This window comes from Nannospalax galili, unplaced genomic scaffold (genome assembly GCF_000622305.1).
Source record: "Nannospalax galili isolate Female #2095 unplaced genomic scaffold, S.galili_v1.0 scaffold351, whole genome shotgun sequence".
NCBI classification, from domain to species: Eukaryota; Metazoa; Chordata; class Mammalia; order Rodentia; family Spalacidae; genus Nannospalax; species Nannospalax galili.
Window position 1 is genome coordinate 2,370,336 of NW_008330327.1, and position 24,518 is coordinate 2,394,853.

General features: G+C 39.1%; 2 protein-coding genes across 15 annotated transcripts in view; one reads left to right on the plus strand and one right to left on the minus strand.

Annotated features, from left to right (window-relative positions):
- Med12l (mediator complex subunit 12L) overlaps positions 1 to 24,518 on the minus strand; it is a 343,300-nt gene that overhangs the window by 66,644 nt on the left and 252,138 nt on the right. For all 12 annotated transcript variants that reach the window (XM_029569368.1, XM_029569360.1, XM_029569358.1 and 9 more), the window contains 5 exons: positions 15,931 to 16,078; positions 9,857 to 9,975; positions 9,134 to 9,277; positions 7,711 to 7,874; positions 4,423 to 4,554 (listed from right to left, as the gene is read on the minus strand). In XM_029569368.1, the coding sequence (XP_029425228.1) occupies positions 4,423 to 4,554; positions 7,711 to 7,874; positions 9,134 to 9,277; positions 9,857 to 9,975; positions 15,931 to 16,078 (707 nt within the window). The remainder of the gene's footprint in view (positions 1 to 4,422; positions 4,555 to 7,710; positions 7,875 to 9,133; positions 9,278 to 9,856; positions 9,976 to 15,930; positions 16,079 to 24,518) is intronic.
- P2ry12 (purinergic receptor P2Y12) overlaps positions 1 to 24,518 on the plus strand; it is a 46,114-nt gene that overhangs the window by 19,168 nt on the left and 2,428 nt on the right. For 2 of the 3 annotated variants that reach the window (XM_008844905.1, XM_008844911.1), the window contains one exon: positions 24,150 to 24,311. The gene's annotated coding sequence lies outside the window, so the exon portion shown is untranslated. Of the gene's footprint in view, positions 1 to 18,900; positions 18,942 to 24,149; positions 24,312 to 24,518 lie in introns of those variants that run through there. The other variant, XM_029569389.1, reaches the window with a different exon arrangement.

Here is a 24,518-nt window from a genome sequence, read left to right on the forward strand (position 1 = left end):
TTCAGACTTCATGGAGCTACATCTGAACAGATATAGACTATTAGAAGTAGAAAAGAAATTAATATGTATCTGCCAATGCTTCTCTGTAAGCACTGTTAAGACAGAGGGTAATTTTAAAGCTCAGCTCTTCATATCCAATCGCTGTGGCTGTAAGAAGCATCCACCTTTCTACTCAAGAACTCTTATCATCAGCAGTTTTTTAGATCAAGTTTGTAGAAGAAAGTGTTTAGTTATTAAGGTGACCTGAAGACTTTTTTACTTCTTTTTAAAATATTTTATTTATTATTTTCATTTTATGTGTATAAGTGTATTGCTTGCATGTATATAAGTGTACCCATGTCATGTAATGCCTGCAGAAGTCAAAAGAAGGCATCATATCCCTGGAACTGGAGTTAGGATGGTTATTAGCCACTATGTAGGTTCTGGGAATCAAACCTGAGTCCTTTGCAAGAGTAGTCAGTGCTCTTAACTGCTGAACCATCTCTCCAGCCCATTTTTTGCTTCTTAAACCCCATGTTCTTCTGTCTCTACATAAATAACAGGCAGGAATGAGTCCTTTGAAAATGAAAAGACTGCCAGGCATGGTGGTACAAACTTGTAATCCTAACACTTGAGAGACTGACGAAAGAGGATCATGAGTTTGAGGCCAGCCTGGACTAAACAGTGAGGCCTGGTCTACACTCAATAAAATGAAGACAAGGAAAGTCACATGGCCGTTTCCATTGCCAACAGCTTTAGAAAAGGGCTGTTCAACTCAGTGTTTCCCAGCAGGTACTTTCTGTTTCTGTCCTTCAGAATCACTTCTGGAATGTTTATGGTTTTTTTTTTTATTTTATGTGTACGAGTGTATTGCTTGCATGTATGTAAATGTACCCGTGTTGTGCCACGGAGATCAGAAGAGGGCTTCAGATTCCCCTGGAACTGGAGTTAAGGACAGTTCATAGCCGCCATGTGGGTGCTGGGAATCGAACCCAGGTCCTCTGCAAGAGCAGGCAGTGCTCTAACGGCTGAGCCATCTCTCCGGCCCCACTTCTGGAATGTTTTAAAAATGCAGATTCTTGGGCCATATGATATGTACATTGATCCTGCATGCTTAACAAATACTCTAAATAAATCTAGTGCCAAATACTGCCTGGGAGGCACGGGTGTGAGGAAGGACCAAGGGTGCCCAGTGGGCAGCAGCCACCAGTGGCTTCCATGCTCCTCTTCGCTTGCAGACAGCTGCTATCAAATCTCGCCAGCAATCGCAAAGGTGTGTAGGTTTGTATCTTCTGAAATGGCGGCATTTCAAGGTCCCTGGTGCTGCTTTCCCATCTTGTCCCACCACATTTTCTACTCAGCCTTGAGTTCACTCTCATTTGTTTCTCTTTGTACTGAAACTCAAACATGAATTTTTCTTTCCAGTTTGCTCCCTAGCACCACATCTGGGTTTCCTCTGCCTCACGACAGCCTCAAGTGCTTAATGGATAGGACTTCTACAAATTTTAAAGCATTATGTTCTTTTCTATGCAGCTTCTCACATAATTCTATCAAGCTTTAGAAGCCCAAACAATTCTGCTTTTCCTTCTTATTTTCAGGAGGTCGACCTCACTTGGCTTCTCTGGAGTGCCTCTGGACAGATGGCCTCACTTCTCCAAACTCTGTGGATGTCTCTGTACCTTTCCTTTCTGGACTTATCTCCTTTATCACACTTTTCAGGAGGAGTTTCTGTGTTTAAATAAGATGCTCACTGCATTAAGCCTCTTCTCTCTTTCTTCCCCACTCTGCTGCCTACACATAGGGAATTTGGCCAAAACACCAACAATTTCCTTCTGAAATGGCATGTCTCAGAGAAATCTGGTAGAACCAGGAAAGCAATGCATTCCTCGAAGTCAGAAAAGCCTGTTTAAATCTAGGTTTCAGGGCTGGAGAGATGGTTCAGCGGTTAAGAGCACTGACTGCTCTTGCAGAGGACCCGAGTTCAATTCCCAGCACCCACACGGCAGCTACGCACCCTCAACTCCGGTTCCAGGGGAATCCGAAGCCCTCTTCTGACATTGCATGACTCAGGTGCACTCACATACCTGCAGGCAATACACTCATACACATAAAATAAAAATAAAATATTTTTTAAAAATCTAGGTTTCATCATGCATTAACAATGACAAGAACAATCACTTGTTGCTTTCATTTGGGAGGTAACTAGACGGTGCATTCCCTGTGATGTCTAGGCGGCTGGTACTAAGACCTCCTTGTTCCAGCTGGCCACCCAAATCTCTGTACACCCTGTGGACTCTAACTGGCTCCCTTAGCCTACTTGTTCTGCACTGCAGGAGCAGTCCACCACTGAAAACGGCTGCTGCAAGAGTCACAGATAAGAAAGCTCTCTGAAAAACATCAACTGAAAGCTGCGTGCAGTAATAGAAGAAAATCAGGTGGTTTTTATTATATCATTCCTATGGAGAGAGTTTCCTAAGAGTCATTCAAATACTGTAAAGGATTATTCTGAAACCAAATGGTAGCATAGTTTCATAGTTTTCTTAATTGATACTGCAAATTTTGTATTCAACAGTGGCGCCTACAGGAAATGCAGCAGCGCCTGCTAAGCCTGATTCCCCAAACACTGGAGTAGCAAAGTGAACGAGGAACTCTCAAAGAGCTTCCAGAGAGAAGCCAGACCTTAAAGGAGTACACACCACAGGAGGGGCAGCACATACTGAGTCTGAGAAAAGGACTGCCTGGGAGGGGTTGTTACTTAGAGGCAGGGTGTTCAGGGAAGGTCAAGGTAGAGTCTTCAAATGGGAATCCACTGAAGAGAACCGCAGCAAGGGAAGAGCAGGAAGGGGAGAGAACCCTGGTGTGAGGACCAGGTGGGAGGTCCTTGGGGACAGAATGGAATAAACGGAAGAAAGTCACAAGAGAGATGGGCGCCTACCAATTCAGAAGGCCAGATAGGATTTCTGAATTGTAGCCTGAATAGATGGGACAACCACGGGGAACCTTTCAGCCATTCTTGTTTTGAAAGGATGGCTTCAGCAGATAGGCTTCGAGAATGCTCAAGAGTCAGGGTACAGGCAGTGAAACCAGCAGGGTGACCTTGCAGAAATGCAATGGTCCAGGCAAGAGATGACTGTGTAGGCAGCGACGGGGACCCTAAAGAGCAGTCAGAAAGGACATACATGGAAGGCAGAGCTCAGAGGACACGGAAACAAGTCTGATACACAGAGGAAACCGGAACCAACACATTTTCCTCGTCCCTTTTGGGTTCCTAGTGATTTCCGCCACAGTATTACCTACTCCTGTAATTAATAACATAAAATTCCTCAAAAGGCATTTAATTTCTAGCACCTCTGCCACCTGTGGAGGATACACGTGCTACGTAATTCAGAATGGGCACTTAAATAGACAAGCGGAACGTAAAGACAAATGAAGAAGCAAGTGTGCAAATAGTGCTGACAGAATATTCCAAGAGAAGTAAAAGCAAAGGCAAAAGGCAGAACTATCTCAAAATTCTAACCACAGCTAAACAAATACAGTGATTTTGTAGTGCGAGGCTCTAGTTACTGAGAAAGGAATTCAGTACGAATTCTGAATAAGGGTCTGGAGAAAACAAAAATATCTATAAAATGAAAACCTTTTGGGACTCATTAAACTAAAATTGTTCCTTAGGCAGTAAGATTAATTGACAGTAATAAAAGTCATGGCAGGATAAGGGCAGCATTTATAAAGGCTACAGTAATGAGCAGGCCACCTGCAGAGTTCGTAGGATCTTCTTACCATAACTCAGGTACAGCTCTCTCATGCCAGAAATATTCCTTTCTATGAAACTGTAGTTGAATTGAATAAAATAGGTAATAAGAACTGCTTTTAACTCACATTAGTTAAAGGCTATTAAATGGAGTACTAGTCCTTCATTAAAAACTCATTCATACAGGAAAAAAAAGATTTGTTAAAGAGTTAACTTTTTAAAAAAGAAATTAAAAAAAAAACTGGTTGGAAACGTAGTGGGAGAGTGAGCAGGACTAAGGAACCTTCAGTGCATCGCTAGGCATGACAGCTTTATGATACTCAAAGAATACTACAGTCAAAGTAGTGTGAAAGGTCTGCTAAAAAGCTGAGGGTGTCACAGCAAACAAGAATATGACCCCAAAACACTGCCTTTATGAGCCTTCTATTAGATCTTTTAAATAATTCCAATTTCTAATTAAAATATAAAGATATCAAATATTTACTTGATTATATAAACATTTTATGTTTAGATAAACATTTGTGCTTATATGACATCACTATAGTTTACCCGAAATATATGATAGCTGTGAAATTTATAAAGAAATGTGAAATATTAAATAAAATATCCTTTATTGCTGAAGATATAAAAATAGTCAATAATATACATTTTTGTGACCTAAAGTCACCGCGGTCTAAGGGTTTTCTCCTACCCACCTGAAGAGGTCTCCAAATTTGCTTCTGAGGTGGCTACATGAGACATAGAGATCATAGAGGTAGGCTAGGATGCATCTTTCAGGGGAAGAACATTCCGAAGGGTTGACAACATGCTTCACCACACCACACAACCTAAGGGCAAAGACACAGAAAGAAAGGAAGCACATGTCTTCACAGTACGAATGTAATTTCTTGGAATATTTAGAGAGCTTGTCTACATATTACTTGGAAATATATATATATATATATATATATATATGACATCAGAAAAAAGCAAGATTGTTGAGAGAGTAAAGTATCACATATCAGTTTTTGTTATAGTAAAATTCATATATTACAGAAATCTCAGAAATATCACTGGCAAGAAAAGAATGAAAGAAATTTCTCCACAGCAATGTATATGCAGGCATTCATTCGTTAACCTGCTATAAGTAAAATACAAAAGGAAAGGTAGAGTATAAATCTTCCAGTCAATAAAAAGGTTCACAAATTCAGTCACTTAGCAAAGGTTGCCAACAAGACTCATTTGTAAAGAAGAAATTCCTCAAAGCATTAAATCTGGGAAATCTTAAACTTAAGTCACATTCCTCTTGTTTATCCAAACTAGAGGGAAACGTATCTTGGTTTATCTATGTAAAAAGATGCACTGAGGTTACATGGAGACCCTGCCTCAAAAAGACCAAAAAAAACAAAAAGATGCACTTTAACCGTGTCCTCTATAAACCTTACAGAGAAGTACTTGGCACTGCCATTCTGTGCCAGTTCCTTCATTCGGAACCATGGACTCCTTCTCCACACAACAGAAAAGTCCACATGGCACGGAAGGGAACACTGGTGGGCCATCGCTTAATTCCACTACTATCATAGAGCTGACAGAGGGTTTGGTATAACATTACCCAACAGTGTCACATATGACTCAGATCCTGAAAAAGGTCTTAAAAATCTTCTGACTACCCTCGCTGTACAAAGAGGGCTGTGGGGCCCAGCAAGGTGCAGTCAGTTGCAGAGGGTAGAGATAAGGTTTCCCTGTGCAGGTTTGATCTCTCACTACTATTAAGAGGCCTGGGAAATGTAGGAAGCAGCCTGGAATGTGCAGGGCCACTACACGTAGGAATCCTCCTGCATCAGAGATGGATGTCAGGAAATTGAAGGATGGTAATGTAGCACCCAGCTGGTTTGAAGGAGTGCCATCAGATGTGCCCGTCCGGTACTTATAAAGGAGACCAACAGTAGCAAGTGTGACATAGTTAAAAAGAAACGCAAAGATACAATCTATTGATGGTAAATAAACAAACCAATTCTTATTAGACCTGTGAAGCAAAGAATTACTCTGTGACTTAAATACACAAGCATGTCCTGAGAATTGAATCAATTCTATAGAATGTTTCCTCAACTTCTTTCACTTACCAGAAATAAGAGAAACTTTTACAGCATGATCTGATATACTGCATTACATAAGTACAAAAAAACTAGTTTAGCCAAAAAGAATACTTTTACATGCATAAGGCAAAAAATATAACAAAGTTAATGCCAAACATGATTTTATTAATATTTAATAAAAACATTTTCAATGTCAAAATAAATGATACTAAAATAACTTCAAACTAACAATATAAAAACTAACTCCAAAATATTTTTTATAACTCCCTAAATTGGTTTCATGACCAATAAATGAGTGTCTATACAATGATTTTGAAGAGTGGTACAGATGAAATTAACTCTTAATTAGAAAGATCTGTTGGGGTGGAAAGACGGCTCAGTGGTTAAGAACACTGGCTGCTCTTGTAGAGATCCCAGGTTTGATTCCCAGCATCCACATGGCAGCTAACAATGCTCCAGTTCTAAGGGATCTGACGCCCTCTTCTGACCTCTGTGGGCATTGCATGGCAGGGCTGCACCTACTTACTGGCTCAGTGGTTAAGAACACTGGCTGCTCTTGTAGAGATGCCAGGTTTGATTCCCAGCATCCACATGGCAGCTAACAATGCTCCAGTTCTAGGGGATCTGATGCCCTCTTCTGACCTCTGTGGGCATTGCATGGCAGGGCTGCACCTACTTACATGCAGGCATAACATTCATACACATAAAATAAAAATAAGAAGCCAGGTGTGGTGGCGCACGCCTTTAATCCCAGCACTCAGGAGGCAGAGGCAGGCGGATCTCTGTGAATTCAAGGCCAGCCTCGTCTACATAGTGAGTTCGAGGACAGCTGGGGCAACAGGGAGACCCTGTCTCAAAAAGTCCAAAAGTAAATAAATAAATAAAAATAATAAAGAAAATATTAAGGAAAGATGTATTAAAACTCTGGAAGGTTTATTAGTTAAGTAACGTTGGTGACATCACTTCCCAAATTACTGACCTATAAAATGATTCTAATGATTCTAAAATTCAAGCCTTATAACATGGTTGAGGGTTATTAAACAACCTCATAATTCTAAACTATATGCTTTCTCATACTTTGAAGTTTCTGAGTAACACTCTACTTCCTAAACCAGGCATACTATTTGTACACATAGAAAGTAGCATTTTTTTCCCAGAAAAGCCACTGTAAAACTGATGCCACTAAAGAAATAATGTTTATAAATCAAAACTATGTGTTAGGTTACAAAAGGAACTGAAAAACGCCCGGATTCTTGAAGCCAGGAGTGAAGAAAAGAAAACAAACAGAAAGAGGCTGTCCTTTCTTGTAAAAGCCCCAGAAGAAAAGGTGGCAGTAGAGAAAAGCAGGCCTGTATGGGCCATCAAGAGCTTGCCACGTATCTCTGGTCCCTTTAAGTTAGTCTCTTGTGGATATACTGGGAAATTCCTTAGCCCAACTTTATTAGCAGCAGTAGACTGAATCTTCGCCTATACGACACACAAACTAAGACAGAATGAAGTCATTTGTTACAAAAGACAGCTTTAATCAGAAAGATGAAATTAAAGAACCAAAATACTACAATGACAATGTTCTGCAAAGGTTGTTGAGTGTTCTATTCCCCAAATACAAGCTGAAAACAGGTACAGGGAACATACTAGTCTTCCCTCCTCCCAGTAGGCCAGGATGCCGTGCAGTATGAAGATGAGCACTGTAAACAATGCACTCTCTTCAAAACCAGATGTGAGAGAATGCAGCAGCAAACAAGAAAACCAGCAAATGCACCTGGATATTTATATCTCCTTATCTAAGAGGTATTTCTGCCAACAGTATTCTTTTAGATATCATTCGAATAAAATGAAGATCAGTACGACTTTTCTCCACCACTGTATCTCATTACAGATCTGACATTTTAGCATTTATATACCCACCCTTCGAACACCTGGGCGGTCTGATCAGGATTCAGGATCAGACAACTATGATACCTCCGGAGAACGGCCACGATGCAGACACACAGGCCTGTGGTATAACTTCCTGCCAGGCTAGAGGACTTCAGGAGCAGTTCTGCTTCCACCACACTGAGTTCATTCAGTAACTACAAGAAAGGCAAGTGAGAAGATGTAGGTGGCACAGAGGAGAACCCTTTGATGAACCCAAAATACACTCTCATTCTGTACACTACAGCATCAAAACACACATACTAGTTTTTCCTGGTGTTTATTTTTCAGCCTTTACCGAGTTATACAGCTGTTCTTCTGTCTAGACACCAGGGCATTCACAATCAGGAAGTAACCAGTGCTGAAATAGTTACCGAAACTGTATGACAGCCTAAAGCTCTGGACTGGATAATTTCAAAGAACAACCACATCCTTTTGTTTGTTTTTTATCAGTTCTTTCTTTTTTTAAGACAATGGAAGTACTCTGCTTCCTTGTTTATAAAGCTGATGCCTACTGTAAATAAAAATAAAAACCAAGTCTAAGTAAAATATGTGTAACTACAGTGGGACAAATAAAACTATAAGGACTTCCTAAAAAATCATTTTTGGTTTTTACCTGTAATATATTCTATTACATAAAAAAATGGTATTTTTATCATTCCCTAAGCAAAACAACAAAATACCCAAAATAAAAATCCCAAAGTCAATATATTTTTAAATAACAAGTGTAATACTTGAACCAGTTACAATCATTTAACTGGAAGCTATGAATAGTTATAATTGAAATGTTTATTTGAAGATTTGTCAACTTAGAATGTCTCAAACACTTTAAAATGCAATAGCTTAAAGTAGGGTTAATATTATGAAATCGGTGCATGGTCAAAAGCATGAGGGGATTCCCAGAGGCCGGAGCAAGGCAGGTAAGGGAAGGGCCAAAGAAAGGCTGACCGATGGTACTAAGTTACAATTTCGTAAGAACAAGATGTTCTCATGTGCTGAAACATGGCAAGGGATTACAGATAACATGTACTATACCTTGGAAAAATTAAAGGAAAGGATTCTGAAAGTTTTTACCATAAAAATGATAAATGTCTGAGGAGATAGATCTACTAAACCTGATATAGCACATTACACACTTTGCACATTTTAAAGCATCATATGATACTCCTATGTCTATAGCATTTTTACATTTTTATGTACCAATTAAAAAAATAAATTTAAGCTAGGTATGGTGTCACAAGCTTGTAGACTCAGAGGGTAAGAGGATCACTTAAGATTGGGGGTTTCAGTCCAGTCTGGACAATATAGTGATATCCTGGTTTTTAAATAAACAAACGAAAGCATCAAAGAATCAAATTCTTGAATGTCTGGTAGGTTTTCTTTCCTAAATGTGAAAAAGACATGGTCTCTTTGGCACCTGTATTGCAAAGTCAATTAGTCCATTGATGTTCAGTGCTGGCTCCATGAGATCAAAGATGAGCTGAATATGGTGAGCCAAAGGGAGATGATAGGACGTTCCCGAAGCAAAGCTTGTGATCTGCTCCAGTACATTGTTAGAGATCTGTCCAAGCAAAAGCAAGAATAATCACACAACATATATCCAAGACTACATTTCAATTACAGGCATTAATTTTTAAAGTAAGACATTTGAAATAATGTGATTCTACAAGCAGAAATTAAAATATACTTCCACAGAAACAAAAACATACTCAAGTCAGCATCCTTATAATCACAGTTTGAAGAAATATGACATATTATCATTATAATCTATATCCTGGTAACCCATAAATGTTAACCAACAGACACTCAGATGTGTTAACTGATAAATAATGGGTTTCTTCTCAGGTTCACTGTATTTTAATTCAATCATCAACAGACTTACCCATCAATAGTGACCAATATGTAACAAGTATCTCAATGGAAACATTTTATATATTGTTGATTATCATAAGATAAAATACATAATAAAGCACATCCTGAGGGAGGCAATCTGACACTTTAAAATGAACAGTTTGTGATATTGCAAACATGTCTATAAAATGTATTTATAACATTCAAGCTAGAAGTATATTGCATGAAAGAGGTTTCTAAGGAAGAAGGAACATTCAAAGCGCAGAACAAAGTAGCCTTGAATGGTTACCTGAGAAGTCACTTGATGCTGATCAAAGTAGGAGAGGAGCTGAAGCTTCGTGAACACGGTCTCCAGTGTGGGAAACGCTTCTTGCTTGCTCTTCCTGACCTTTTGTCCTTCATCTCCAACTAATTAAACATAAGATAGATTACTTCCTATTTAAATCAAGGTCCTGATTTTTTACCGATTAACGTTCTCTGTGTGTGAGTGTTCACTTGCGTGTAGAGGCCAGATGAAAACTTCTGATATCATTATTTAGGTGCTGTCCACATTCTTTTAATTAATTAACTAATTAATTACAAGGTTCTCTCACTGGCCTGAAGCTCACTGAGTATTCTAGACTGACTGGCTAGGGAGCAGAAGGGATCTGCCTGTCTCTGCCTCCCTAGCACTGCGGTTACAAACTTGCTCCACCAAGTTCTGGGGATCGAACTCAGGTCCTGTGCCTGCAAGGCAAGCATTTTACTAAGTTCTCTCCCCATTCCTCAACTTTTTATAGATACTTTTAAATGAAGTGTGGTATATATACAGGAAAGTGTATACGCTCTACGCATTTCAACAAAACATAACGAGATTCAAATCATAAAATAACACCTCAGAGTGCACTTAACAGACTCTAGCCACTTCTCCCTCCCCAGAGGACCAAGCTTTACTTCTTCCATTTTGGGTGGATGGCAACTTTCAATTTACATTATGGTTTTCTTTTGTTTTGTATTTTTGTTTTTTGAAAAAGGGGTACCCTGTAATCACAGCTGGCCTGAGCTTGCTCTGTAGACCAGGCTAGCCTTGATCTCACAGAGATCCACCTGCCCCTGCCACCTGAGTGCCAACATTAAAGGCATGCACCACCATGCCCCGCTCTCAATGTTATGTTTTAAGACTGGTTCACTGGTGAGATCATTTTAATTTTTTCTAAAAATTAATGATACATTTCTAATGTGGCACAATACCACCATTTATCAATTCCAGTAGATAGAGTCTAGATTCTGTCTACGATAAAGTACCTTTATGAGTATTTATCATTAAATTACTCAAATGAATGGGAGAGGGAAGTACCAGGCTCACTGATACAACAGGACATGCCATAGGCTTTAAAAATAATTTCTGGCATTTTTTGCACATGTTTGTATGTATTTATGTACATTTTTGCACCACAATGCATGTGTGAGGTCTGAGGCCAACTTGGCGGAATCAGTTCTCACCTTCTACCATGTGAGTTCTGGGAACTGAACTTAGGTCATCAGACTTGGTGGCAACTGCCTTTTCCCACTGAGTCACTTCACTGGCTCTGCTGGCAATGTTTCTGTCCTAGACTCACATTCATATTTTCAAAAATATTTTGTTATTTCTATTTTATGTGTATACGAGTATTGCCTGCATGTGTGTTTTGAAAGTGCACCCATGTGGTGCAATGCCAGCAGAGGTCAGAAGAAGATATTAGATTTCCCTGGAACTGGAGTTATAGACGGTTGTTAGCCACCACGTGGGTGCTGGGAATTGAACCTGGGTCCTCTGTAAGAGCAGGCAATGCTCTTGATTGCTGAATCCTCTCTCCAGTCCCTCACCTTCATATTTTTATGAAAGAGTTAGTGAAACATATTTGGTCTTTTGTTTGCTTTCTTTGAGACAGGGTCTCCCTGCAGCCCCATTGGCCTAGAACTCACTAAGCAGGCCAGGCTGGCCTTGATCCTGCAGAGATCTCCCTGCCTCTGCTTCCAACATGCCTGGCCATTATATATGCTTTCTTATTTAAGAAAAAAATTTACATGACTCCTGTATTTTTAAGGAGAATAAGGATTTAAATCACTCAGTATTAATGAGAAAGGTTACCAATTCACCAAAAAAGGTTTGAAGAAAATTCCAGTTAAAAATATAAGCAAGGTTTATTTGGGGAACTCTTGCTTTCTTAACTAAGAATAAGATGCAAAAACAAGTTCAAATATCTACAAACATGATTGAAGCTATGTTTTCACAAAGACAAAGACAAATTTGAAAACAAAAGGCTGGGTGAGTATCTGAGCTCTGAGGCCATTTCCACACTGTGGCTCTGTGTGGTGAGAGCCATCCTGACAGGACTCTGCTACTCACAGCCTTCTTACTGGGGCAGGCTTTAATTCGAGACAACAGATAACCTCTTTACAGATTTCCCTATTAAAGGCATAAAAATAAGCAATAACATTAAAACAAAGGAGGACTCATTTTGAAAGATAAGTCAAAAAATTTTTTAAAAGGTTAAGTTATCCATTTCATTGAACTGTGAACCTAAAAATTTTATAGCCACTTTTGAAAGAGATGTATCTTTGCTCTGGAAACTGTTATTGAGTATGTTGAAGCTGTAAGGAAATCTTTTAAAAAGGAAAAGAGAAAGCGGGAAACAGTAGAATGAAAAAAAAATTGTCATATTTCAATTTGGTACAACAAATACCAGAATAAATAAATCAGAATTAAGACGTACTGGAGCAGGGCTGGGATCAGTGAGTAACGTGCTTGCCCTGCAAGCATGAGCGCTTATATTCAGTCCCAGAACCCTCCTCCCAATAAAAGGCAGTGGTGATACACGATGCCTGCCTATGATCCCATGATCCCGCACTGGGAGGGGGCGGCCAGCCTAGCTGGTAAGGTCCAAGTCTGGGTCTCCAAAAAAACAGTAGAAGGTCCCTGAAGAATGACAACTGACGTTGTTATCTGGCCTCCACCCATATACACACACCTGTGCGCCTGTGCACGCACGTGCGTGCGCGCGCGCGCACACACACACACACACACACACACACACGTGCGTGCGCAAGAACTGCTGGTACAACATAAAATACAATCCCATTCCTGTCAAGTGACACCAAAGATAATACGAATGAGAACCAGCAAATTCATTACACTTCCTTCCTTCTCAGAATTCTCCTAAGTGCAAGTTAAACCTGGGACCTCATCTTCTCTATAGCTGCTCTTTGTATGTCATAAGCATGTTTGAAATATCCAAGTTTTGGTTTTTAAAAACCTTCCCTAATACCATTGCTCCAAGACTGAAACGCTCAGGTCAATTGTCTTATGCATGAAGTGATTTAAAAGTGAAGGCAATGTACTAATTCCGTCCTTCGTAGGACAAAAATAAACACATCAGGGACTTGAGGAAGCAGACCAAGCTCAGAAATCCCAAATGGCTCCATTGCTAACACAAATAATGTCATAAAAGCTCATATGAAAAGATATAATTATGAATCTGGCACTTTTAAAAGAAAAATATAGGAATTCAGTGATGCCTCTCAATGAAGTATTTCAATAGCACTTACACAAATTTGTCTTTTTAAAGTTTTACTTATTTTATTTTGTGTATATGTTTTATCTGCTACCTGTATGTATGTGCATCCCTGTCATGTAGTCCCCATGGAGGCCAGGAGAGGACACTGGACCCCCTGGAATTGGACTTACAGATGGTTGTTAGACACTATGCAGATGCTGGGAACTGAACCAGAGTACCAGTGCTCTTAACTGCTGAGCCATCCCTCAAGCCCCCAATATAGTCTTAATATAAAGGTTTTTCTTACCTATTTTAGTTTACTTGTTTTCATAACATACACGATTGCTCTTCTGTTGTTTCATTTTTAATTTAATTTTTAAAAATCTTTAACTTCTTATAGTGTGGATGTCATAGTAAGATTAATATTTTCAAAAAATATACCATTAACAACCAAAAATAAGATGACTATTTAACAAAAATATAAAATGAAATCTGACTGTGTTCAACTGGAAATGTTATTTAAATTTCAAGTTAGGAGCTGGGGGTGCAGCTCAGTTGACAGAGTGCTTGCTTAGCAGGCACACAGCCCTGGGTTTAGTCCTAGCATCACACAAACTGACACAGTTGTACATGCCCATAATCCTAGCATAAGGGAAGCAGGAGCAAGAGAATCAGAAGTTCAAGATTATCCTCCAAGTTTCAGGCAGCCTGGGACACAGAAGACCTTACCTCAAAAAGCAAACAGCAACAACAACAACAACAACAACAACAAAAAAAACAACTTCAGGTTAGAAAGTCCTCTATGAAAGCCTGACTGATTTGACAAATAAATTTGGCTCCTCAACATCTTATTTTTGTTCCCAGAAATAAAATACTCTCTGGTCCAAGCTTCTTTCCTTATTAGTCCTCATTTTGCTCAACAAGTCTTTGTTTTTATTTTTTGTGACATGGTCTTACTAAGCAGCCCTAGCTGGCCTTGAACTCACAGAGGTCCTGCTTCTGCCTTCTGCGTGCTGGGATTAAAGGGGTGCAGTGTTTTGTTTTGTCTTGTTTTTTAAAGGATAAATGTCCATTAGTCATAGTACAGCTGGTTAGCTTTTGGTGCAAATGCTAAGCCTTAAATAACGACTTAAATGAAGGCTGTTTTCCAGATGGCAACTCACTACAGCTGGAATTAACATAGCGCTGATGGAGCAATGTTATTTAAAAAGACGGACAGAAAGAAATCCCCTCTGAAGATGCCACATTGAAGTGGTGTTTCTGTGACTGATACTTCGAAACACAACATTGAACAGTAAATTTCTCTTAGTGAGTTAGTGAGTTCGTATACCTACCTAAGGGATTGGAACAGAGACAGAGACAGACTGGCATTTGCAAAACTATGAAAGAAGTAAATAAGAGTCAGAGTAACACCCAAGTGCTTCCTTCCCTTTCAGACTTCCTTAGGCCTTCCTAAACCGGAAATTCCGGAGACTCTGGAAAGGCCTTCTGTAAGTCATTTAGCTAGATTAAGCAAGACTGATCAATCTCTGACAGTATTAGTACACTTATAAGCCATGTCTAAGTATACCAACAGTCATTCAATAGCCTCTGCTAGCTAGTTGCAAGCTTCCAAATTCAATCTTCTAATTCATTTCCTCTTTTCTCTAAGAGAGTAAAAACTGCAAAACAACTGATAGTTTTCTTAGACAGAGCACTTTCTTTTTCAAGCTCAGTAAAGAAAGACAAGTCAACAATAAGAGGGTTTCATTTCCCTTCCACGTGGTTGTGGTTGTTCCTTCTGGTGCTGGATGTATCAGATCTTTAAGTAGCAGTGGAAGGGAGTCAGGAATGTGATAGAAATCACATGAAGGTATTTCCCACTGTGTTCTCAAAAGGCCATTCTTTCAGACCCTTGACACCCAGGACACAGGCTAAAACAGAAAGGCCACCCTTCTGCTGTGATTTGGCCTGTGTACCCTTACTGATAGAGGAAAAAGAAGCTACTTAAATTAATTACACTTATAATTTTCTTTAGTAATGATCTAATATGGATAAGCCCCAGTAATTTACCCTGTTAAAGTCTAAATCCTGGATCCCTAAAGAGTCCCAGAGGAGGTTTATACCATGCACAAGAAGAATGCTCTTCGCATAGGGCAAATTCAAACATTTTTTTTTCCTTTTACATTATTGAAGTGTTAGAGGTAAAGTATAATGATGTCATGTTTTAAATCTGACTATAAAATTAAGTAAACAAACCTTGAAAAGAGTAATTAGGCAAATGCAAAGTACATAATTACAGAACTCCAATTATGTGATGTGGCGAGATAATATAAAGGCAAAACTGGACAAAACCATGTGAAAAGAGCAAAGAGAATCCAAAATTTTAAAAAGACCCAGTTTTCTCTTTTACTTGGAATTATTTGGTGGCAGTCACTACTACCTATCACAGTTTTCTTCTGAATAATGTAAGAAAAGATCAGCAACTACTAATGATTTGCTTCATGAAATATGAGACCAGACTACCAGCTTGTAAAATGATGGCAAAGAAACAGGGAAAGACCTTTTCCTGTTTCTTTGGAGTCATCCATCAGTACAGTACAGCTTCTGTTGTGATCATGCTGCAAAATTTAGCATACATGAAAAAAGAACAAAAAGTACCTGTAGCCACATGAAAAATGTGGCACTAGGCAACAAAGCTTGCTATTAATGGATACAAGATCTTAAAACTTAAATGTGCCTATTCATATTTCAATGTGACAGTCATTCAGGAGAGGAAGCACAGCGACAGTGACAGGCAGCACGTCGATAAGCGCTGTGAGAACAGGGAACACAGAGTACCAGGGGAGCTGCATACTGGGCTCCTTACCCCCTGATTCTGTGGTGCCCTTCTTGTTCAGGATTTTCAGGATATCTTTGGTAATCTTCTTCAGCTGGTGCCTGGCTTCGTCACGCTCTTTTCCGACTCCATAGAGAAGGATTGTGCGTTGGTTACATTCATGACTTGAAGATTCATCCTGCAAGACAGCAAATGCCTTCTGAAACCTGTTTGCAGGGCTGGGCTGGAGGTGTATTTTGCACCCCTGAAATGCACTAACCACAGTCTCTCCATGCGGGCTTGCAGAGGTGGCATCTACCTGCTTTGCAAGTTATTTCAACCTCCACTGGCCAACACCCTGTTTTTCCAGTTTGGAACATGCTAAATTTAAAAAATAATAATAAAGTGTCAACTGACCTGAAGCATTTGATGTGGGCGTACCCTAAAGAGTAAGTTCTGACTATCAGAAAACTTTTCATTGTCTAAATTGAATAAGGTATTAATTTTACATCATTTAATTAGTTATACTACTAAGGAAAATGTTATTTCCTTAGTAAGCTTGGTTTGAAATATATGGCAATAACATATATTTTAGACTTAGAAAAAAATTCTTGGTAGGACCTTCAAGTTATCTAGAAAAAAATGCTCCATTTACTTCAAAATAACTGTATTAGATATTTGTATTTATTATCAAATGACAAAAAACTAAAGTGGAGATCTCATTAGGTTTGAGCCAAGCAGCTGGAAACCACTGCTCATCTCTTCTGGACCCCAAAACCCTTAGATCACTACGGTGAATCGAAAACCTACTTTTTCCCTTGTGAAAAAATTAATTACTAAGTCACCAGTAACAAATACGAACACAGTCCTGAGCACAGTCCTTAGCCCAAAGTAAGTAATACATGATGTGTTCTCACTTATGACTGGAGTTCAGTTTTTCTATGTTAATCTTTCCTTTGTCTTTTTTTTTTCTTTTTTTCCTTTTCTGAGTAGGTTTTTTTCAGCTCGACCTTTCGTTTATCTCCTTTTGTTACTCTCTGCACATACTTGTCCAGACCAGGGCTTACCTGTTCCACTAACCTCTTCCTAACTAGTGATGGCTGCAAACAGCCTAAACCTTCAGATGTGGGGAACGAACGCCACTGCTACCTGGAGAACTCTATGTGCCTGCCCTGCACGCAGCATGTCTGTGTCTCCAGCGGAGGAGTTGGTACTGTTTCCATTCTGCAACTCTCACTCCTTCCCCTTCTTGGGCACATTCGCCGTCAGGCCACACTCAGTTACAGTGCTTCCTTTTTCCCATACTGTTAGAAATAATATACATTTGCACACCCTGATGACTTATCTTGCCATAGCCCTCCACTAATTCTTAATGTTCTAAGTGTCCCAATTTTGTCTAAAGAAGGCAACATCTCTTCCCACACCAAGCTGCTCTTCCTTAATTTCCTGAGCACACCTCCCTCAATTTTTAAAAGATAGATCTAAGTGCAGGATAAAGTGGATAAAGACAGCAATTCCTATACCTGGCTACATACACGAACAGGCTGAGCTGCTGGATAATTTCAACTTTAAGTTGTTACAGAGAATTACTGATGCATATTGACAGGCATGATGTGTACATGTAAGCCCTATGAAGAAAACAGGAACACCCTGAAAAAAATGTGTGTTCACCACCTCAGGTGGTGCCCGTCATGTTTCTGGGGACTATCTGCAGTAAGGTATATGCCAAAAGGCCCTAATGTGACATCTTCGTGAGAGGTGACAGAAAGCTACTCAACAACTTTACAAATTATGCACCGAAGGCAGGAAAATCTGCTAGCAATCCTGAGCAAATACAAGGGCATATGTCTCCTGTCTTCAAGGATGAAAGACAGACTCCTCACAAAAGTAGTAACAGCAGAGCTAGAGGTCCAAACAGGGACAGAGGGCAGGGTCCTCCCCGAAAGACCCACATACTCATAACAATGTGGGCAGTCACAGCCAGGGGCTGAGAGGGTTGGGACTGCATCACAGTCATGACATTTAACTCTGTGATCCTACCCAATGAATCTAGTTCCTAATCTCAGATTCCTCTGCTAAAGAATGGGGTAATGTCATCTTTCTTGCAAAGTGTTAGGAGATAGCGTACATAAACAGCTCACCGCTGGCACTTCATATTCTAGACTTCTACTCCTCCGCATACCCAGGCCCACACTGCACTTCACTGGTCAGCATTTCCCACAAACATAGTGCATCCTTCTACCACCTAAACACCTGATTTCACTTGCTGAAATGCCAAGTACTGGCACAGTGTCAGATCTCTCGCTCTGCCCCCTGGTTTATCAGAGGCTGCACCACACAAGGCCTAGGAGGGGAGGAGAGTTTGAAGAATTTACCATATGGAACTTTTTAAATTAATGGCTGTCTTCCTTAGTAGATTATCATTCTCTTTAGTAAGCACTGAGCTGGCACTTAATAATTGTTGTAACACCGAATACAAAGTAAGTCAGCAGACTAATGAGCAAAGACATCGATAAAGGAGATGGGCAAAGGGGAAGACAAAAGCAGTTTTGCAGGAAACCACCTGTTGTTAGAGTGCTAAGAAAATTGGAAGAGAAGCAGGAGGCAAAGAGAAAGTTAATTTCTGTGTAGAAAGCTGTCTTAACTATGACAATGAAGACAATGAAAATCTAAGCGGCAGTTAAAGAAGCAGATACTGGGGTCCAAAGGGGGATATGCAGAATGATGAATTTAATTGATTCAACTTGTAAAATTCATTGGAGAAAAAGAATTGGAAATACATGATAAATGTGTATTTGGCTTGATGTGGGCACTCGTGTAGGTAAGAGTTCAGGGGTAAAGACAGCAAGGTCAAATCCTGGGAGGAGCTTGAGAAAGGGCTACATCCTCTTTAGGCGAGACGAGCAGGGCACTGAAATAGTGGAAGCGTAAATAAACCCTCACATGATGCACACCCATGTTTCTTTCACTGCTGAGACGCTCTGACAATGCAGGACCACAGTAATCAGGAGAGGTCCATAAAAATCGGGGCCATCAACACCATCAAGTGGAGTGAAGTCACAGTAAATGATTTCTCTGGTGTCTTTACTGAAAAGTCCTGTAAACCTCAAAACAAGTTTTTCTAGAGTAGTTGGGGAAGACAGCACAAAACAGTGGGTTAAAGTAAGAGCTGCTGTGAAAGGGAAGGGCTCTAGAGGAGATTCACATATATTAGAGGCTAAGCATGAAGAACAGAACAAGGTTAAGAATTGGAGAGTGTCTAGCCGGTCCTTTTCCCTGCCCAGTGAATGTATCCTTTCAGGAATAGACATTAGGATAATTTTGGGGTGTTGGTCTCAGATCATTAATATTGCTCACAACTATGCAAAGTGGGGATGCTTAGATACGAAGCTGAGAGTGGAAACCACTACTATGTATGAAATTAGTTGTTCTGTATTCATTGGCTGACTGCAGGTGTGTTCCAATGGTTGAATTAGGAACAAGAGGGAAAATCAGATTTGAATAACATCAAATTCTTGTTGCAAACTTATGACACAAATAAAGAATCAACTTTGCAGAGCAGATTACTGATAACAGAGGTAAGAAAATGGGCTGCCCTCGAAATTAAAACAAAACCACAGGGAAAGAAAATTCACGAACAGACACGAAGAAGTGAGAAATCTGAAGTTCATATCAGTCTATTGGGTCTGATCCGCTTGGGGAATTAAGCCAAGAAGTAAAGTCCTGACTGGTGAGAGAGAATGGAATGAAACTCCAGGGCAGCACGCAGTGATCTGGGGAGGGCTGGGTAAGCTACTGCAGGGGCAGCAAGACCACACTGACTTGCAAACTTCAGTATTTTCAGGGAAATAGCAGTAGCCATTACTGCATGGGCTTCCAAACAGAGGAGGCAGAAACATCTTAAAGCTGCTCTTTTCTTGGTAGGCTACAAGATTTGTTGACTCTCTTTTTTTGTACATGGTGAAAATGTACAAATCTTCACATGGAAATTTTTAACAACTGAGAAGCAACTCAGCCAATGAACACACAGCAAATACTTCCAGAGGTGTTAGTGGTTTCCACTCTCGACTTAGTATCTAAGCATCTCACGTTGCAGAGTGTACGCAATATTAATGATATGAGACCAGCACCCAAAGATTGTCCTAATGTCTATCCCTGGAAGGGTGCTTGGCAGGGAAAAAGACCAACTAGACACACTACAAAAGTTCCAAGGTTGCTTTTAGGCTAAGTATTATGGATTGAACAGACCACATGCCCTGTAAACTGAGATCTGAAAATACCTTTCTTCAGATCAATTACTTCTTTTCCGCAGATTTGACAACGTACTCACAGAGCCTTAACTTACTAAGAAATCAGGAGATGGCACCTGTAAAACCACAGAAGGCTCACTCCACTGTAGAAATTTTAAAACTGACTCTTCAGCAAGACAGCCTTAAGAGGAAATATGGAGTTAGTGAAATTAAGATCTGCTCTAAGGCATCTTAACTTCTTTAAAATAATTATTAAGAATTGTTCCCAAAATGTGTGTATATCTCAAAGTGTGATAATAGGGCTGACATAATCAGAGATATGCGTTCTCCTTACCCTTGGTCAGATTTCCTGATATTTCTATAGTGATTCAATGATCACGAATATTAAAATTAGTGAACTAATATTTAAAGGTAACATTCTTAAAATTCTGAAAATATATATGACAAATAGTTGAATTACATTTGTAATGGTAGAAGTCATACTTTCTCAAAGCACTTTGACTTGACTTTGTATGCTTGAATATTCAAATGGAAGCTTACTGTGCATCATAGTAAGCTAAACATGATGTCCCACCGCATCTTTTTTCTTTTTTGAAGGTTTATTTATTTTATGTGTACAAGTGTTTGGCTGTATTTATGTATGCATGTGTACCAGGGATACCAGAGCAGGGTGCCTGAGCTGCCATGTGGATTCTGGAAACAGAATCCTGGTCCTCTGCAAGAGCAATTAACTGTTCTTAACCTTTGAAGCATCTCTCCAGCCCCATGTGTTGCCTTTAAGAAAAAATATAAAACCAGTTTTTCAAAACAAAGAATTTGTACAGCTCAATGTGAGAGTACTTGTCTAGCACCATGGAGGCGCTGATTCAAACTTTAGTACTAAGTAAACAAACAAATAGACAAGCATAGTATAAAAAAATTAAAATAAAAATATCAAAAGATGCTTTTGAATATCATCTCTTTCAGCTGAATCTCTCAACAGAGCCACATTATATTGTTCAGAGAAAACTAGCTCAGATGACTGTCCCATCAGTAGCCAGCTTGGGCTGGGGGAAGAAGGGACGTGCACGTGTTGAGAGAGAAGGCGGTGTACCAGAGCAAGAAAACTGGCAGGTTGTTTTAATCAGTTATTATGCTTGAATAATAGCATTTTTATATAAATCAAGAAAAGACAAGTTTAATCATATTTGTGCCAGAAATTTTTGTTGTTCGATACTTACAGCCCACAATACACTAGTCCTCTGATTTCAAGCAAAATACTAAAGATGAGAATGGCCTAGACCACAAGAGACAACATTCTTTCTTGCTAAATAGCCCCAACATCCAAGAGTCTCTACTTTTTGAATTCTATTGTATGAATAACCTAAACTATTACACTCACGTCAATGACACTAAGCTAGCTAACAGAGTCATGCACTAGCATAATAAATGCTCTTGATTAAAATATTCACTAATGTCAAAATGATCACATTTAGAAGCATAAAAGACATGAGAATTAAGAGATCCCAATTGCTAATCAAGTACCTTAATTACATCACCTGAATCATCCTGCCCACAGTTGGATTCACAAGGACCAGAGACACTTACCATCTAAAGGAATGGTCCCTGGGATTTCAGAGTAATACTTTTTGAGTCAAATATTTTAAGATGAACAAAAAGTATTATCTTCAATATATTTGCAAAATAAAATAACCCATTTGAAGTAAATTTTCTGGTCACCTTTTAATTTATCTTAATCACAGAAAATAAATAAAGTTCCCAATAATACATGCTATATGTACTGATATTATTTATTAATTTGAGGGGGGACTAGAGTGCCCAAATTCTTCCACTATATGATAATAAATAGTTTTAAGATGAGACATCTTCCACCTAAAGATTCTCTACTGAGAATGCTCTAGGTATTTGACAATATATACTCTCAGTAAGAAAGTATAACTTAAGAATTTTCAATTGGTTTTCTTTTCTTAGGGCAGATTGATTCATTGAAGATAACAATTTTCCTGTAGATTTGTTTTATTTGAAGACGTCTGTAATGTGCTATACATCATTTGGAGTTCATGTGTTATAAAGGCAAATGTGGGGCTTATTTGATTAGAAAGGCACGCAGCCACTCCCTACAAGGCATTCAGCTCTCATTCCTGGGCCTCAAGGAGACTGTAGCGATGGCATGGGGAGCACCTTGGTACAAAGGCAGCTCTGGGACCAGACAACACGGGTTGAAATGGAATCTCCAGCTAACCTGGTTGTTCCAGTCGGGTTCCCTTACCCAAGGAATGGAGACAAAATGAGTATTCCGAGAGAGTAACTGAAATAATAAAATAATTCAGGGGTTAAAGAGATGGCTCAGTGGTTAAGAGTACCTACTGCTCTTCCAGAGGACCTGAGTTCAGTTCCCACCACCCACATCAGTTGGCTCACACTTCCTGTAACTTCAGCTCCAGGAGATCTGACACCTCTGGTCTGTGAGGAAATCTGCACTCAAACGCACAAACCCACATCAGGGACACACATATGCACATAAGCAAAAATAAATAAAAATGGTTAATTCATGTCAGTATAAGAAAGCAAATGTTGGCTATCATTATTTTGAAGCAAGATTCTTTTATCAAGTATTTCAGGTGTTCAAATCAACAAATAAGGGAAGTTTAATTAGCTTTGCTTACTATGATTAATTAAAAAAAAAAAAACATATAAACTCTCCAGAAAGTTTAAAATCAAACTAATGCTTCTTTTTGGGTAACAACCATATGGGTATTACATATTGAAACTTGATACTAACATGAGTGAAATTGATAGCTTGGTTTTAAATTACAAGGGCAGCAAAATTCTTGTGTTTATTTAAATCAATGATTCTCAGACTTTAGCGTGCCTGCGCATCACGTCAAGGTCAAAAAGTGAATAGGGGTTTCTGGCTCATGGCGACTAGTCATGTACCCAAGTATACACATTTCTAAGAAGTCCCCAGGTGACGCTGAGCTGCCACTTTGCACTGTGGCTTTGAAAACCATTGTTGAAGAGATTTAACAAGGGCCGACACTCAAAACTCAGAAAAACCAAAGTATCTGTCCCTAGTAAAGGCCTCTACCCAAATGGCTTTACTGTTAACGGGGGGCCAATTCTGTTGGATATATTATGCTTGTGTCTACAAGTGCAATTTAACTGTTTGCATATGCATGAGCCAGCAATACTTATATAAATGTAAAGCAGTACCAAGTTTAAGTTTCAATTTCCCTCCTACTATGTATTTTACCTTTTGGGTTAAAATTAAAGATTTACAAATGATAGTGATACAAAGATGACTTAATTTAATGTTATCATTTTTTACCAAACTCGACACTGAAGAAAAATTGTCCATTATCTATGATCTATTCAAGAAAACCATGCAGGTTGCTTTATACAATAAGCCTTGCAAATGGATACAACTGCTTTTTCTTTTCTAATGCAATTTGGGAATCTGATAATTTATAATGGGAGGAAGCTGTGTGGCCCAAAAAAGAAGTTAATCAAACACAGATTTAAAATAATGACATTACTAACAAAGGATAAAAGCAAGAAGCAAAAGGCTTAACATCCCCTAACCAACACACATTTTGAAATAACTTAATTAGTTGCTAGAAGGTAATATATCATCCAACTTTGAGCACACTATGTTTTCACGTGAACAGCCATCCGAGAAAGCAAGTTTGCAGCCTTCTACAGAAATAGACTCTGAAGACTTTATCTCAATTTGGATTTATCATTTATCTGCATGGAAAACGACCAAAAGAACTCCAACTTATAGATCATGAATTCTATTGCAGGTTTTAGAAAAAGCCACAACATCTTAAATTACTTTTTAAAAGATGACTTCTCAGCTACCATGCCCCATATTTCCCAAGAAATAAAAGGAGAAGTCCTAAAAACAGTCCTGAAACAGACAGATTCGGTGTCTGCATAGCTTTGAGTGTGCAGTGTTGAGGGTGATCTCTGACTGGGATATTCCGTCTTCCCCACCTCTTTCTCTCTGTTTCTCTCTAGAACACTCAAGACTTCTCTGTTGAAAACTCAGCAAATCCTCTATCACAGAGAGGGTTGGCAACTAAACTAAGACACTGAGAGAAAAATACCAGATGCCGGTCTGCAAGTCGCACTATTATTTCTGGAAACATTCAAATCCTTCAGAATCAACAGAATAACCAGGTAATGTTGTATTAGCATTTGACAGATATGCAATTATACTATGAAGTAAAAACCTTAAATAAAAATAAAATAAGATGCATATATTTGGGGTAAAACTTAAGATCAAATCTTATTAGAGGTGTTGAAGATAACCATTAAGTGCTTCACTAAGAAAATATGCAAAGCATGGAAAAATATAAATGATTTGACTTTAACCTTGACTACAAA